This window comes from Periophthalmus magnuspinnatus, chromosome 15, assembly GCF_009829125.3.
Source record: "Periophthalmus magnuspinnatus isolate fPerMag1 chromosome 15, fPerMag1.2.pri, whole genome shotgun sequence".
Classification (NCBI taxonomy): Eukaryota; Metazoa; Chordata; class Actinopteri; order Gobiiformes; family Gobiidae; genus Periophthalmus; species Periophthalmus magnuspinnatus.
In genome coordinates this window covers 32,492,505-32,507,344 of record NC_047140.1, presented here as the reverse complement: position 1 = coordinate 32,507,344, position 14,840 = coordinate 32,492,505, and the positions used below count along the sequence as shown (strand labels likewise).

Below are 14,840 nucleotides of genomic sequence, written 5' to 3'. Positions count from 1 at the left end.
GCATGTTAGCATGTTAGCAGCTAAGTCATGTCACTGTAATAAACACATAGCAAACATATATTTAACTGATACATTTCTCTACATTAATTTAGACATTTATAATCAGTCTGTTAATGTTAATCAGATGAACAGTGTTTATCAAAAATCATCTGAGTCGTTTCTCTTCAAACTCTCTCTGCCTGATCAATAAACTATAATGTCCAAAATCCAAAAATATATTAATGTCTTAAATAATGTCTGGCTTGATCAGCTGCAGCTTGTTTAGCTCCAGAAATCCACTTCAATCTGGAGCTTCATCAGGGGAAGAAGAAACCCCGAGTGTTTTATCTGATTCACGTGACCATCCTGGTGCACATCAGTCTGAAACTCACATGAACGATGCTGTTAGTTTCTGTGGGAGTTCTCCAGAGTGTGGGATTGTGTTACTGCTGCAGCTCTGTTGTTGTTTCTGTGATGGTAAAATGTGTTGTTTGGTAGTTGCTGTCTGGCTGGGAGGGCGTATCCTCTCGGAGACATCCCTGAAGACCTGGTGACGCAGGTGAAAAACCAGGTAATATTCACATTTATTGTTTCTTCATAGTGTTTTTGGGTCTTTACTGGACTTCACTACACACCTCACATGGACCTGAGAAGTTTTGTTTTAACCTCTGTCCGCTTTATCTTTTTGCAATTCTTTATTTTCAGACAGTGGAGCACAATTACAGGGTTAATTATTCAACCAAATACTGAAGTACATCCAATTTGTGCCTTTTTTTCCTCAAAACTTACACACAGAACTTTACACAAGGGAGAGAAGGACAAATTAATCAGTGCACCTTAACTATATATGTATAATAAATAAAAAAAGAAAATTAAGTACAAAATAAGCAGAAACAAAAATGAGGGGACAGCTCCTTTACAGCAAGATGAGCTAATTGCGCCAGATCTCACCTCTGTCCAGGTTCAACTCTAAGTGTTTTTGCTGCAGGTCTTTGACTTCCTGATCCGGCTGCACTCGGCTGACTCCACAGAGGAAGAGGATTTGTTCCCTTTTATTCGCACTCTTCTTCACTTTGACACTCGAGAGTTCCTCAACGTCTTGGCTATGGTGAGAGCCTCGTCAGATGTTTGATGTTTGATATAAACGCGGTGGAATGTTCGAGTTACCTGTGTTTGTGGTTTATCTCAGACGTTTGAAGACTTTAAGAACGACAAACAGGCTCTGGAGTATCAGCAGAGAATAGTCGACATCCTCCTGCAGGTGAGTGTCTGTCAAACATGAGCTAACTCAAGAAACGGCTTCAGAAAGACCAGTGCCTACAGTTAGCACCTATAGTTTGTTGAAAGGAGATGTTTTTTTGTGCAGGTGATGGTGGATAATCCCGACTTCACTCCGTCTCAAGTCGGCTGCCTCTTCACGTTCTTGGCTCGACAGTTGGCCAAACCGGACAACACACTGTTTGTCAACCGGAATCTGTTTGATCAGGTACAAAAAACTAACTACACATTTATGTTTTAACTCCACATTTACAGCCTCTTATCTGCAGTGCCTGACCTGTGACCTCTGTGTTTTACATGGGCAGGTGCTGGAGTTCCTGTGTAGTCCTGTGGATGACTCCAGACACACTGAAAAGCAGCAGGTGACGTCTTTATAAAACAAATCCATATTTATTTGATGGTAGTTTCCTGGATGACCAGATGGAGGCGCTGTTTCTTCTGTGTGTGACCTGCAGGTGCTGCTGGAGCTGCTTCAGGTCGGCGGAGTGGTGCAGTTTGACGAGGAAGGACTCCTGACTTTAGCTGAAAAGGCCAAGTTGTAAGTGTGAAGAGTGATCTGAGTCTGAAGAGTGACCTGTGTGATGTGTGTCTGAAGAGTGACCTGTGTGATGTGTGTCTGAAGAGTGACCTGTGTGGTGTGAGTCTGAAGAGTGATCTGTGTGGTGTGAGTCTGAAGAGTGACCTGTGTGGTGTGAGTCTGAAGAGTGACCTGTGTGGTGTGAGTCTGAAGAGTGACCTGTGTGGTGTGAGTCTGAAGAGTGACCTGTGTGGTGTGAGTCTGAAGAGTGACCTGTGTGGTGTGAGTCTGAAGAGTGACCTGTGTGGTGTGAGTCTGAAGAGTGACCTGTGTGGTGTGAGTCTGAAGAGTGACCTGTGTGGTGTGAGTCTGAAGAGTGACCTGTGTGGTGTGAGTCTGAAGAGTGACCTGTGTGGTGTGAGTCTGAAGAGTGACCTGTGTGGTGTGAGTCTGAAGAGTGATCTGTGTGGTGTGAGTCTGAAGAGTGACCTGTGTGGTGTGAGTCTGAAGAGTGATCTGTGTGGTGTGCATCACGCTCAGGGCGACAGTGGCTCAGTTGGCGTCTGTTTGTTCACTGTTTGTATGAATGTGTGAATGGTTCCTTGATGTAAAATTTCTATATTAAAATGTGAGCTCCTCTCCTCCTGCTCCTCTCCTCCTGCTCCTCTCCTCCTGCTCCTCTCCTCCTGCTCCTCTCCTCCTGCTCCATCTTAATGTCCACTCCTCCTGCTCCGTCCTGTAGTTTCCAGGTGTGTGAGTTCTTGTATGAGAAGAAGCACCTGTACGACAGAATCATTGACTGCTACTTGAACGACCCTCTGCGGAAGGTGAGGCTCGTCTCAGGCTCACGCTGACGTCGGACATGTTTGTTTCATTGTTTTTTTAAATGTTTGTTAGGAGGAGATCTTCAGCTACGTGCACAACCTGCTGTCTATGCCAGGATACAGCGCCGAGGAGAAACAGGCGGTGAGGGACAAGGCCCTGCAGCACATCCAGGTACGAAACACGTCCAGGTACGAAACACGTCCAGACCAATGCATTTAAAGAATCTAGATTACACTATTGGTCCACACATGTTTGAGTAACTCTTTATTATGAGTCTGTTACATCTCCAAAGCTCAAAATGCGACGTTCCACCTTGTGATGTCATCAAGTGGTAGTTTTCAAGTTAACAGCTCCTTTCACCTTTAGTTCATTAGAGATGGGTGATTCCAGGTCTGAAATGATCCAAATGATTCTAGTGAAGGTGGCGTTTAAAAACACAGTGGAGCACTTCCTGTATCACCACATGATGACATCACAAGGTGGAACAGAGTGTTTTCAGTTTGAGAGAAGAACTCAGTCTAAATCTGCAGGGTTTGTGTGTTAAACCTGTGAGACTGAAACAAAACACAACTAAAGGTCTGTGTGTGACGAGGAAACATTAAAACAGATCATAGCTTCATATGGACCTTTATTTAAACATCATGACTCTAACACTGTGACCTCTGACAGGAGCTGGTGCGGCTGGATCCACAGAAGTCCTCAGACCTGGTGCTGTTTCACTTTTCAGATGAGGTTCAGTCCATTCTGTCTGTTCTGCAGGTGAGCGTCTGATCCAAACATCACATGCCTCAACCTACAGCACCGAGCACAAAATGTCTGCCCTCGTAGACCTCAGAAAGTCCGATTTATTCAGAACAATGAGATGGCAAAAGAAAAATATAAACTCTGTCTAAACTGGACAAATTCTTGTAGGAGTGAAGATGTTTAGCTGCTCGTCCAAGCCGCGGCTACAACGTTTCAGCCAGTTGACAGATTTTATGTTTTTCTTCTGCTGTGGGTCAGACCTGGACGACTCAGGGACACACAGACGGGACAATGAGACGATTCGCTCAATGATCTGGTCACATGATCAAAGAAAAACATGGGTCCAACGCCAAAGGTCCCTGTGATATGTAACATGAAAATCAGGATGTAGTTCTGTAAATCTAAAATAGCACGTTTTAAATAATTTTTTTTTACCTATTTCCATGTTTCTGCTCCTTCCTGCAGCCTTAAGCTTCACATGATGGTGTAGTGATGGTGTAGTGATGGTGTAGTGATGGCGTAGTGATGGTGTAGTGATGGTGTAGTGATGGCGTAGTGATGGTGTAGTGATGGCGTAGTGATGGTGTAGTGACTTGTTGGCGGTACGATTCCAGTTCCCACAGATGAATACTGTTGTGTCCTTGTGCAAGACACTTAACTGCCCTCTCCCCCAGTGTGTGTGTGTGTGTGTGTGTGTGTGTGTGGGGGTGTGTGTGGGGGTGTGTGTGGGGGTGGGGGTGGGGGTGGGGGTGTGTGTGTGTGTGTGTGGGTGTGTGTGTGTGTGTGTGTGTGCACTGGTGTGTGAATGTGTGAGTGGTTCTTTGATGTACAGAGCTCTGAGCCTTGAAGACGATGAAAGCTCTGTATAAAAATGAGACCTTTTGTCATTTACAAATAAACTTGAATCACTTCACCACCACGTGACGCTTAAGGCCACAGGGAGGAGCTGTAAACAGGTAAACAAACAGATAAACAAACAGATAAACAAATGCTCCTGTCTGACTAAAACAATCGCTCATTCTCAGCCTTTTAAGTTCTCTACGTGTGGCTTTAATCTTGTGTTTTCGTTCCCTCAGGAGCCGCAGCTTCAGTTCGCCCTCCTCGGCTGTCTCCTGGGACCGAGGTACTGATGTTGTCACAGGAGACCTTTTGTCCTTCACAGTCTGATGTTTTTTTTCTCTGCCGGTTTCAGAGACGGCCCCTGTCTGGCCCCCAGCCTGGCCCAGGACCTGGCTCTGCACGAGCTCTTGTTGGAGCTAATGTGTCGCTTTGGCCCTGAGCAGCTGCTGTGTTTCCTGCAGAGCTGTCAGCAGTACAGACTGGAGGAGGCCGTTCAGGTGAGTGACAGGCTCACACTGTGAGAATCAGACAGAAGAATCATTTAAATGGAGGACGTTAATGTTCTGAGCACATGAGCCACGTCAAACAAGGAGCTGGTGATGAGGAGCCTGTCACTTTAATCACTACAGACACTTATTTATCTATCAATGAAAACTGGAACTATCTTTTCATTGCTCTACTGGAACATTTTTATTTATTTTCTGGCTACATGATCAGATTTAAGCTGTAAAAGTTTGTATAAATAACTCATTACAGGCTCAAACTAAAGACTAAATTGTTTCATTCAGCAGTTTTTTTCCTGCAGCTCATGATTTTTTTTTACAATATTGTAGATTTATAATAGTTTTTGTGGTTTAAATCTGCTCTTGGGTTTTTGCATCAGTGGTAGAAATGAGTTTCAGTATTATACTTTATTATCTATATTTACTTCTGCGATATCAAACTTCTCAATGTGTTATCATGACGATCTATGAAGAACAAACCCGTACTTGTTTTATTTTAAGCTGTATTTAAAAGCAATAATCAGAAGGTCTCACATCATAATCTCATGTTTACACCTGCAGATAACTTCCAAGTACCACCACAGTGAGGCGACGGCGTACCTCCTGGAGAAGAAGGGTGACGTGCACGGGGCCTTCAACATCCTGCTGGAGGTAAACACCAAACACACAAACACACGTGTGAAGAAGTGACAGTGTGAACGTGGATCAGGCAACAGCAGAAGAAACGTCTGGTCTGCTCCTCCACTTTATTTCTACACACATTTAAAACAACGTCAGCTGAACAAAGAGCTTCACATAAAAGACAGCAAAAAAACCAAATATACAGATACACGACACACAGGAACAGAACAAGAAAACACCTGTCTGTCCTGTGTTAAATACCAGGGAGAAGAGGGGGGTTTTCGGCTTAGTCTTAAACTGCATAGTCTGGACACTGTATATGCTTCCAGAGGGCAGTAGAGGACAGTAGAGGGCAGTAGAGGACAGTAGAGGGCAGTAGAGGACAGTAGAGGGCAGCAGAGGGCAGTGGAGGTCTGTAGAGGGCAGTGGAGGTCTGTAGAGGGCAGTAGAGGGCAGTGGAGGTCTGTAGAGGGCTGTGGAGGTCTGTAGAGGGCTGTGGAGGTCTGTAGAGGGCAGTGGAGGGCAGTGGAGGGCTGTAGAGGGCAGTGGAGGTCTGTAGAGGGCAGTAGAGGGCAGCACAGGGCTGTGGAGGTCTGTAGAGGGCAGTAGAGGGCTGTGGAGGGCTGTAGAGGGCAGTGGAGGTCTGTAGAGGGCAGTAGAGGGCAGCACAGGGCTGTGGAGGTCTGTAGAGGGCAGTAGAGGGCTGTGGAGGTCTGTAGAGGGCAGTAGAGGGCAGTGGAGGTCTGTAGAGGGCAGTGGAGGGCTGCGGAGGGCAGTAGAGGGCAGCACAGGGCTGTAGAGGGCAGCAGAGGGCAGTAGAGGGCTGCGGAGGTCTGTAGAGGGCAGTAGAGGGCCGCAGAGGGCAGTAGAGGGCAGTAGAGGGCTGCGGAGGTCTGTAGAGGGCAGTAGAGGGCAGTAGAGGTCTGTGGAGGTCTGTAGAGGGCAGTGGAGGGCTGTGGAGGTCTGTAGAGGGCAGCAGAGGGCAGTAGAGGGCAGTAGAGGGCAGTAGAGGGCAGTAGAGGGCTGCGGAGGGCTGTAGAGGGCAGTGGAGGGCTGTGGAGGTCTGTGGAGGGCAGCAGAGGGCAGTAGAGGGCAGTAGAGGGCTGCGGAGGTCTGTAGAGGGCAGTAGAGGGCAGTAGAGGTCTGTGGAGGTCTGTAGAGGGCAGTAGAGGTCTGTAGAGGGCTGCGGAGGGCTGTAGAGGGCAGTGGAGGGCTGTGGAGGGCTGTGGAGGTCTGTGGAGGGCAGCAGAGGGCAGTAGAGGGCAGTAGAGGGCAGTAGAGGGCAGTAGAGGGCAGTAGAGGGCAGTAGAGGGCTGCGGAGGGCTGTAGAGGGCAGTGGAGGGCTGTGGAGGTCTGTGGAGGGCAGCAGAGGGCAGTAGAGGGCAGTAGAGGGCTGCGGAGGTCTGTAGAGGGCAGTAGAGGGCAGTAGAGGTCTGCAGAGGGCAGTAGTAAACAGGAGGTGGAGACGTCCTGGGTGGTGGTTCCTCTCTGCTCCTCTGATGATGTAAATATGGCGTCTCTGTCGTCCTGTGGTTCAGACGCTGAAGGAGAAGCTGAACGTGCTGACGGCCAATCAGACTGAGGGGGGTCCTGAGGGGGAGGAGCCTGAGGAGGAGCACGCTCACAAACACCTGGAGGAGGCTCTGAACACTGTGATCGAGCTGTGTCACCGGAGCTCTCAGGGTCTGAACCAGCAGCAGACTGAGGTCACTTTAACCTCCTAACGGCAGCCATCTTGTCTCCTGGTTTCATTTTATTCTCATGTTGAACCTCCATTTTGTCTCGTTGATCCTCTCGTCGTCTGTACAGGGTTTGTGGTTCCCTCTGCTCGAGGCCATGATGGCGTCACAAAAGAATGTGGCCGGAGCGAGCAGCAAACACACGGCTGAAGGTAACAGAACGAACACCAGGCACAGGGTCAGGGGTCAGGGGTCAGAGATTAGTCGCTGTTAAGTAGAATAATCTTCAGTCGTCCTAATCTGGAGAAATAGTTTATGTTGATATTATCATGAATTACACACAGTTGTGATTATTACATTACATCAGATCTATTCTTCAAACTGTTCTGTTCAGATGTGTCTCCATGTTACACAGTGCAGCTTTAAACCAGCCCTGTTCAAACTGTTCTCATCTCTAATCATGTTCTGGTTGTTTCTTCTCGTTGAGCCTCTGAGCCTCTGTTTGGAGTGATTCATGTTTGAGTAATGAAATGAAAAAGCTGCTCTAGTGTGATGTGCATCTGTCCACAGGGGGCGCCGTCATCATTTGTTGTGATGACGTTTATGGCTCCGTTGGACACTGCAGTTTTCTTCTCACACACACTTTGTGGTTTTAGACGAATATTGTGATTTAAAAGAGATGAGAACCATAGAGACACAAACTGAATAGGACAGAGTAACTTCAGACTCTGGAGCTTTTGAAATGTGTTTTCTGTGTTTTTTTCAGTTCTTAAGGAGCTGACCATGAAAGTTCTGAACAGCATGAGCAGTTTCATCTCTCTGCCAGTGATCATCCAGAGAATACTGCAGGTCCACACTACTGTCTCTCTCTCTGTCTGTCTCTGTGTCTGTGTTTGTCTCTCTCTCTCTGTCTGTCTCTGTCTGTCTCTCTCTGTCTGTGTCTGTCTGTCTCTCTGTCTGTTTTTCTCTCTGTCTGTGTCTCTCTCTGTCTGTCTGTCTCTCACTCTGTCTCTCTGTCTGTCTCTCTCTCTGTCTGTCTCTGTCTGTCTGTCTCTCTCTGTCTGTGTCTGTTTCTCTCTCTGTCTGTCTCTCTCTGTCTCTCTCTCTGTCTCTCTCTGTGTCTGTCTCTGTCTCTCTCTCTGTGTCTGTCTGTCTCTCTCTGTCTCTCTGTCTCTCTGTCTGTCTCTTTCTGTCTCAAGTGAAAAAGTGAAAAAAATTGCCATTTGTTCAAAATGATATTCGTCAGTTTGTTGTTAAATGTCCGTCTGACTCTATTCTCTCTGTTCTGATGTTTCATCACACACAGACCTGCAGTTGTGTTTTGTTTCATTCTCACATGTTTAACTCACAAACCCTGAATATTTAGGCTGAGTTTTTCTCTCAAACTGAAAACACTCCACCTTGTGATGTCATCATGTGGTGATACAGGAAGTGCTCCACTGTGTTTTTAAACTCCACCTTCACTAGAATCATTTGGATCATTTCAGACCTGGAGTTGTCTCTTATCTCGACTGAACTAAAGGTAAAAGGAGGAGTTCACTTGAAAACTACCACTTGATGACATCACAAGGTGGAACAGAGCATATTGATTGATCTTTGGAGATGTAACAGACTAATAATAAAGTGTGACTCAAACATGTGAATGAAACAAAACACAACTCCAGGTCTGTTTTTGAGGAGGAAACATTAGAACATGGATTAAAGATAGAAGAGTTCATTTTGTATAATGTAGGAGATTTAAGATGTGAATTTATTAATTCTTTGTTTTTCAGGATCCTGTTTATGGAAAGGGAAAACTGGCAGAAATCCAGGGTCTTATCCTGGGAATGCTCGACACGTTCAACTATGAACAGGTCAGAGCCTTTTAGAGTTTAGAGATGTGTCTTCTGTCAGAAATATATGTCCTCATGAAGTGACTCAAGCACCGCCTAAAAAAACATCACCAAACCATCTAAAAGTCTTTATAAACATCTGTGCTGTAGTCACACACTCACTCTGTCACACACACACTCACTCTGTCATACTCTGTCACACACACTCTGTCACACAAACTCACTCTGTCACACACTCACTCTATCACACACACTCTCTCACACACTCTCACTCTGTCACACTCTCACTCTGTCACACTCTCACTCTGTCACACTCTCACTCTGTCACACTCACTCTGTTACACTGTCTCTCACACACACTCACTCTGTCACACTCTCACTCTGTCACTCTCACTCTGTCACACTCTCACTCTGTCACACTCTCACTCTGTCACACTCTCACTCTGTCACACACTCACTCTGTCACACACTCACTCTGTCACACACTCACTCTGTCACACACTCACTCTGTCACACTCTCACTCTGTCACACACTCACTCTGTCACACTCTCACTCTGTCACACACTCTCACTCTGTCACACTCTCACTCTGTCACTCTCACTCTGTCACTCTCACTCTCTCACACTCTCACTCTGTCACACACTCACTCTGTCACACTCTCACTCTGTCACACTCTCACTCTGTCACACTCACTCTGTCACACACTCACTCTCTCACACTCTCACTCTGTCACACTCACTCTCTCACACACACTCACTCTCTCACACACTCACGCTGTCACACTCTCACTCTGTCACTCTCACTCTCTCACACTCTCACTCTGTCACACTCTCACTCTGTCACTCTCACTCTGTCACTCTCTCACTCTGTCACACTCTCACTCTGTCACTCTCACTCTGTCACTCTCACTCTGTCACTCTCTCACACTCTCACACTCTCACTCTGTCACACTCACTCTCTCACACTCTCACTCTCTCACACACTCACGCTGTCACACTCTCACTCTGTCACTCTCACTCTCTCACACTCTCACTCTGTCACACTCTCACTCTGTCACTCTCACTCTGTCACTCTCTCACTCTGTCACACTCTCACTCTGTCACTCTCACTCTGTCACTCTCACTCTGTCACACTCTCACACTCTCACTCTGTCACACTCACTCTCTCACACTCTCACTCTCTCACACACTCACGCTGTCACACTCTCACTCTGTCACTCTCACTCTCTCACACTCTCACTCTGTCACACTCTCACTCTGTCACTCTCACTCTGTCACTCTCTCACTCTGTCACACTCTCACTCTGTCACTCTCACTCTGTCACTCTCACTCTGTCACTCTCTCACACTCTCACACTCTCACTCTGTCACACTCTCACTCTGTCACACTCACTCTCTCACACTCTCACTCTCTCACACTCTCTCACTCTGTCACACTCTCACTCTGTCACTCTCACTCTGTCACTCTCACTCTGTCACTCTCTCACACTCTCACACACTCACTCTCTCACACTCTCACTCTGTCACACTCACTCTCTCACACTCTCACTCTCTCACACACTCTCACGCTGTCACACTCTCACTCTGTCACTCTCACTCTCTCACACTCTCACTCTGTCACACTCTCACTCTGTCACACACTCACTCTGTCACACTCTCACTCTGTCACACTCTCACTCTGTCACACTCACTCTGTCACACTCTCACTCTGTCACACTCTTTCTCTGTGTGTCTGAGGTGATTTCAGTCTCACTCTGTCACACACTCACTCTGTCACACTCTCACTCTCTCACACTCTCACTCTGTCACTCTCACTCTGTCACACTCTCACTCTGTCACACACTCACTCTGTCACTCTCACTCTGTCACACTCTCACTCTGTCACACACTCTCACTCTGTCACACACTCTCACTCTGTCACACTCTTTCTCTGTGTGTCTGAGGTGATTTCAGTCTCACTCTCCAGACTCTGTTTAATCTAAATCGTTCCATTTGTTTTTCAGACGCTGCTTGAGACCACGACGAGTCTGTTGAACCACGACCTCCACTGGTCCCTGGCTCATCTCCACCTCACAGTGAAACGAGGCCTCCACCCGCGACAGGACTCCTGCACCATCTGCCTCCAGCAGTACAAGTGGAAACACAACAGCACCGAGCAGATCATCGTCTTCAGGTGTGAGCAGGGACAAGGCCAACAGAGTAAAGTTTAACACGGAACATGAGGCTAAGAATGTCCATAAATGTCCAGATATGGACATGTATGGACATGTATGGACATATATGGACATATAAAGAGAGAGTAGTAATGTCCACATACTGTGTGACTGTCCATGTGTCTCATCTCACTTACATAAACTGTCACACACACACACAGTCTGATTGTGTGACTCTTCATGATGTTGTACTTTTCTAAACGTTGTGGTCATTTTTCCTCCTGACCTCGGCGTGTTCTGTGTCTCCAGCTGTGGACACTTGTACCACGTCCAGTGTCTCCAGCAGAAGGACTGTGGTTTGGGACAGTTTCCTAAAAACAGAGAGTGGAGCTGTTACAAATGCTCGAGTCAGGGGGGGCGCTCTGTGGCCCCCAGCCAGACCAAGAGAGAGCGCCCCATGGACCCCAGCCAGCCCAAGAGGGGGCGCTCTGCCTCTTTAGCTCAGGCAAGGCCCGTCTCCACTGTCCCCTCTCTGTCCTCTCTGTGTCCTCTGTGCCCTCTCTCTGTGTCCTCTCTGTGTCCTCTCTGTGTCCTCTCTCTGTGTCCTCTGTGTTCTCTCTCTGTCCTCTCTCTGTGTCCTCTCTCTGTCCTCTCTGTGTCTCTGTGATCTCTCTCTGTCCTCTCTCTGTGTCTCTGTGTTCTCTCTCTGTCCTCTCTCTGTGTCTCTGTGTTCTCTCTCTGTCCTCTCTGTGTCCTCTCTCTGTGTCCTCTGTGTCTCTGTGTTCTCTCTCTGTCCTCTCTCTGTGTCCTCTCTCTGTCCTCTCTGTGTCTCTGTGATCTCTCTCTGTCCTCTCTCTGTGTCCTCTCTCTGTCCTCTCTGTGTCTCTGTGATCTCTCTGTGTCCTCTCTGTGTCTCTGTGTTCTCTCTCTGTCCTCTCTCTGTGTCCTCTCTGTGTCTCTGTGTTCTCTCTGTGTCCTCTCTCTGTCCTCTCTCTGTGTCCTCTCTCTGTCCTCTCTGTGTCTCTGTGTTCTCTCTCTGTCCTCTCTCTGTGTCCTCTCTGTGTTCTCTCTCTGTCCTCTCTCTGTGTCCTCTCTGTGTCTCTGTGTTCTCTCTGTGTCCTCTCTCTGTCCTCTCTCTGTGTCCTCTCTCTGTCCTCTCTGTGTCTCTGTGTCCTCTCTCTGTCCTCTCTGTGTCTCTGTGATCTCTCTGTCCTCTCTCTGTGTCCTCTCTCTGTCCTCTCTGTGTCTCTGTGATCTCTCTGTCCTCTCTCTGTGTCCTCTCTCTGTCCTCTCTGTATCTCTGTGATCTCTCTCTGTCCTCTCTCTGTGTCCTCTGTGTCTCTGTGTCTCTGTTTGATTTGAGTTTCTGTTGCATTTTACATTTTAAACTTTCTCCACAGACACGAGTGACATCTGTCCATCATGAGTCTGATTCTGAGAGAAAGAAGGTGAGCCGTCCCCTCACAGCCGTCCCCTCACAGCCGTCCCCTCACAGCCGTCCCCTCACAGCCGTCCCCCTCACAGCCGTCCCCCCAGAGCCGTCCCCTCACAGCCGTCCCCCCAGAGCCGTCCCCCTCAGAGCCGTCCCCCTCAGAGCCGTCCCCCTCAGAGCCGTCCCCTCAGAGCCGTCCCCTCAGAGCCGTCCCCCTCAGAGCCGTCCCCTCAGAGCCGTCCCGTCAGGACTGTCCCAATCACAATTGAACCTTTTAGGACCAAACAATGAATATTTTAATTCTGAAAAGGAGTTTTATCTGCACATATTACACAGATACATGTATAAATACACACAGACACACACCCTCACACACACCCACCGACACACCCCCACACACGAACCCCCCCCCCCCCACACACACACACACACACACACACACCCACACTCTCTCTCACAGGGACCTTTGTGTGAATGTTCCTGTCACTTTCTGATAATTTTCTGTTTTTTCTGTCCAGTTTTTCGTTGAGGCCACATTAGACCATCATCAGGAGCAGTCGTGGGACCAACTGCGCAGTTTGTACCGAGGTCCTTCTCGGGTACGGGCCTCAGTCGTCTCACACATGTGTTTGTTTATAATTATAATATTAACTCTGTCCCACACGTGTCCTGCAGCTGTCCATCCTCTCAGAGCTCACACACAGCTCCGACCGACCTGGACTCCTCATGTCTGCGCAGACGGGAGAAGACTTCCAACTCAAACTGTCACCACCCCCTCTGGTGGAGGAGTGAAGAACTGCACACAGACTAAACCAACACCACCCCCTCTGGTGGAGGAGTAAAGAACTGCACACTTGATTGATAAACGTCTGTCCGTCTGTCTCTGCTCTACATGAAAACATAACGTCCATAAGTTTAATAATTTAATCTTAAAACTAAATCATGTTTCTCATTTCTGTTTTAATGAAGATCAAATGATTTACAGTGAAGTTTAAGAGAATGATTTTTAAAATGTTTGTTTCACTGTTTAAACAGATGATGCATTAAACTGCTGTAAATGTTTTAAAGACGTTTCACTGAAACATGGACTGAAACGGGGCTGTGCACCACCTGCCCTTATGAAGATGTTCTTGCTTTGCATAGAATGTTCCACAGTGTGGCATTCAGCATAACATTTATTGGATTGCATTCAGTTACATTTATTTGAACCAGTCCTGTTGAGCTTGAGTCTCTATGGTTCTCATCTCTGTGGATCAGTCTGTTATAATTTACACATTTAAATCACAACATTCATCTAAAACCACGTAAGAAAAGAAACAAAAAAACTGCAGTGTCCAGTGGAGCTGATGTCGCCGTAAACGTCGTCACAACAAAGCGCCTCACGCTGTAGCGCCCCCTATGGACAGATCACACCAGAGCAGCACGTTTTTTACATTTGTACAAAAATGACGACGTGACGCTGCAGAATCTACGAGTATCAACGATTAAGAAAATAAAACTGGAGAATGAAGAGCGTTAGTGGACGGGTGATGGACCGGGACAGTTTCATATTTTAAATGTAAATTTAAGTTTCTGTGACTAATCTTCCATCAGCTCATGGAAATTTAATCTGTGTCTTTAAAGTCGGTGAAATATAAAGCCCGTCCTGGCTCAGACGAGTGAACTCTGATTAACATTCCAGACCAGATGTGCCGCCCACAGCTGTCGGAGCCGCGCTCACACAAAGGGACGGGCAGCACTTTGATCCCGAGTCCTCGCCGCTGTCCTGCCCTTTAAAGACGTCCAGAGAGGGGGACGACGGGGGACAGGAGCGGGACAGGAGCGGCCCCTTTGATCCCAGCTCCTCACACATGAACATCGACCTGGACACGTCCACAGAGCTTCAGTGAAGCTTCAGTGAAGCTTCAGTGAAGCTTCAGCTTCTCGTCCTGATAAAGCAGCTCCTGTGGTTTGAACTGAACTTCTACAGAGTCTGAGTTTACAGAACAAACTTTGATCCATTGTGATGTGAATGTCATTAAGAGTTTATTCTAAAGTTAAATATGCATTTAACTTTAGAATAAAGTCACGTACAGAGAAGGAACAAGGAAAAGTAGTAAAGTACTGTACTCGAGTAAAGATAATGTTCTTTATTATGTGAGACCTGATGAAAAGACTGAATGACTCTGTAAAAATAAACCCTGTGTTTTATAGAATAAGAAAAACAAAATCAAAACATGAATAATCAGCTTGAAATGAAAAAAGAGAAGAGGCAGAATAAAAGTCTGGATGTTCTGTTCTGTCTTAAGTCTCGTTTGTAGAGTCCAGTGATCAGGACGTTACAGTCGTCTAATCTACTGGACACAAACGCAGGATAAGTCTGAGTCTGGATTGGACAGTTTACCTTTGATTTTTGATGTTTTTAGATGTAAAAAGCTGCAGATGTGACTGATGTGACT

General features: G+C 47.1%; 1 protein-coding gene across 1 annotated transcript in view; it reads left to right on the top strand.

Annotated features, from left to right (window-relative positions):
• Positions 1–14,585, top strand: part of vps8 (VPS8 subunit of CORVET complex) — a 29,818-nt gene extending 15,233 nt beyond the window's left edge. Inside the window, exons 25-45 of the mRNA XM_033980279.2 lie at positions 478–550; positions 968–1,087; positions 1,169–1,240; positions 1,346–1,465; positions 1,563–1,619; positions 1,713–1,795; positions 2,517–2,601; positions 2,672–2,770; positions 3,269–3,358; positions 4,420–4,466; positions 4,536–4,680; positions 5,248–5,337; positions 6,846–7,013; positions 7,117–7,198; positions 7,753–7,835; positions 8,759–8,839; positions 10,821–10,990; positions 11,280–11,475; positions 12,371–12,418; positions 12,921–13,001; positions 13,078–14,585. Of these exons, the coding sequence (XP_033836170.1) occupies positions 478–550; positions 968–1,087; positions 1,169–1,240; positions 1,346–1,465; positions 1,563–1,619; positions 1,713–1,795; positions 2,517–2,601; positions 2,672–2,770; positions 3,269–3,358; positions 4,420–4,466; positions 4,536–4,680; positions 5,248–5,337; positions 6,846–7,013; positions 7,117–7,198; positions 7,753–7,835; positions 8,759–8,839; positions 10,821–10,990; positions 11,280–11,475; positions 12,371–12,418; positions 12,921–13,001; positions 13,078–13,194 (2,107 nt within the window). The 3' untranslated portion in view covers positions 13,195–14,585. The remainder of the gene's footprint in view (positions 1–477; positions 551–967; positions 1,088–1,168; positions 1,241–1,345; positions 1,466–1,562; positions 1,620–1,712; positions 1,796–2,516; positions 2,602–2,671; positions 2,771–3,268; positions 3,359–4,419; positions 4,467–4,535; positions 4,681–5,247; positions 5,338–6,845; positions 7,014–7,116; positions 7,199–7,752; positions 7,836–8,758; positions 8,840–10,820; positions 10,991–11,279; positions 11,476–12,370; positions 12,419–12,920; positions 13,002–13,077) is intronic.
• Positions 14,586–14,840: the final 255 nt, after the last annotated feature.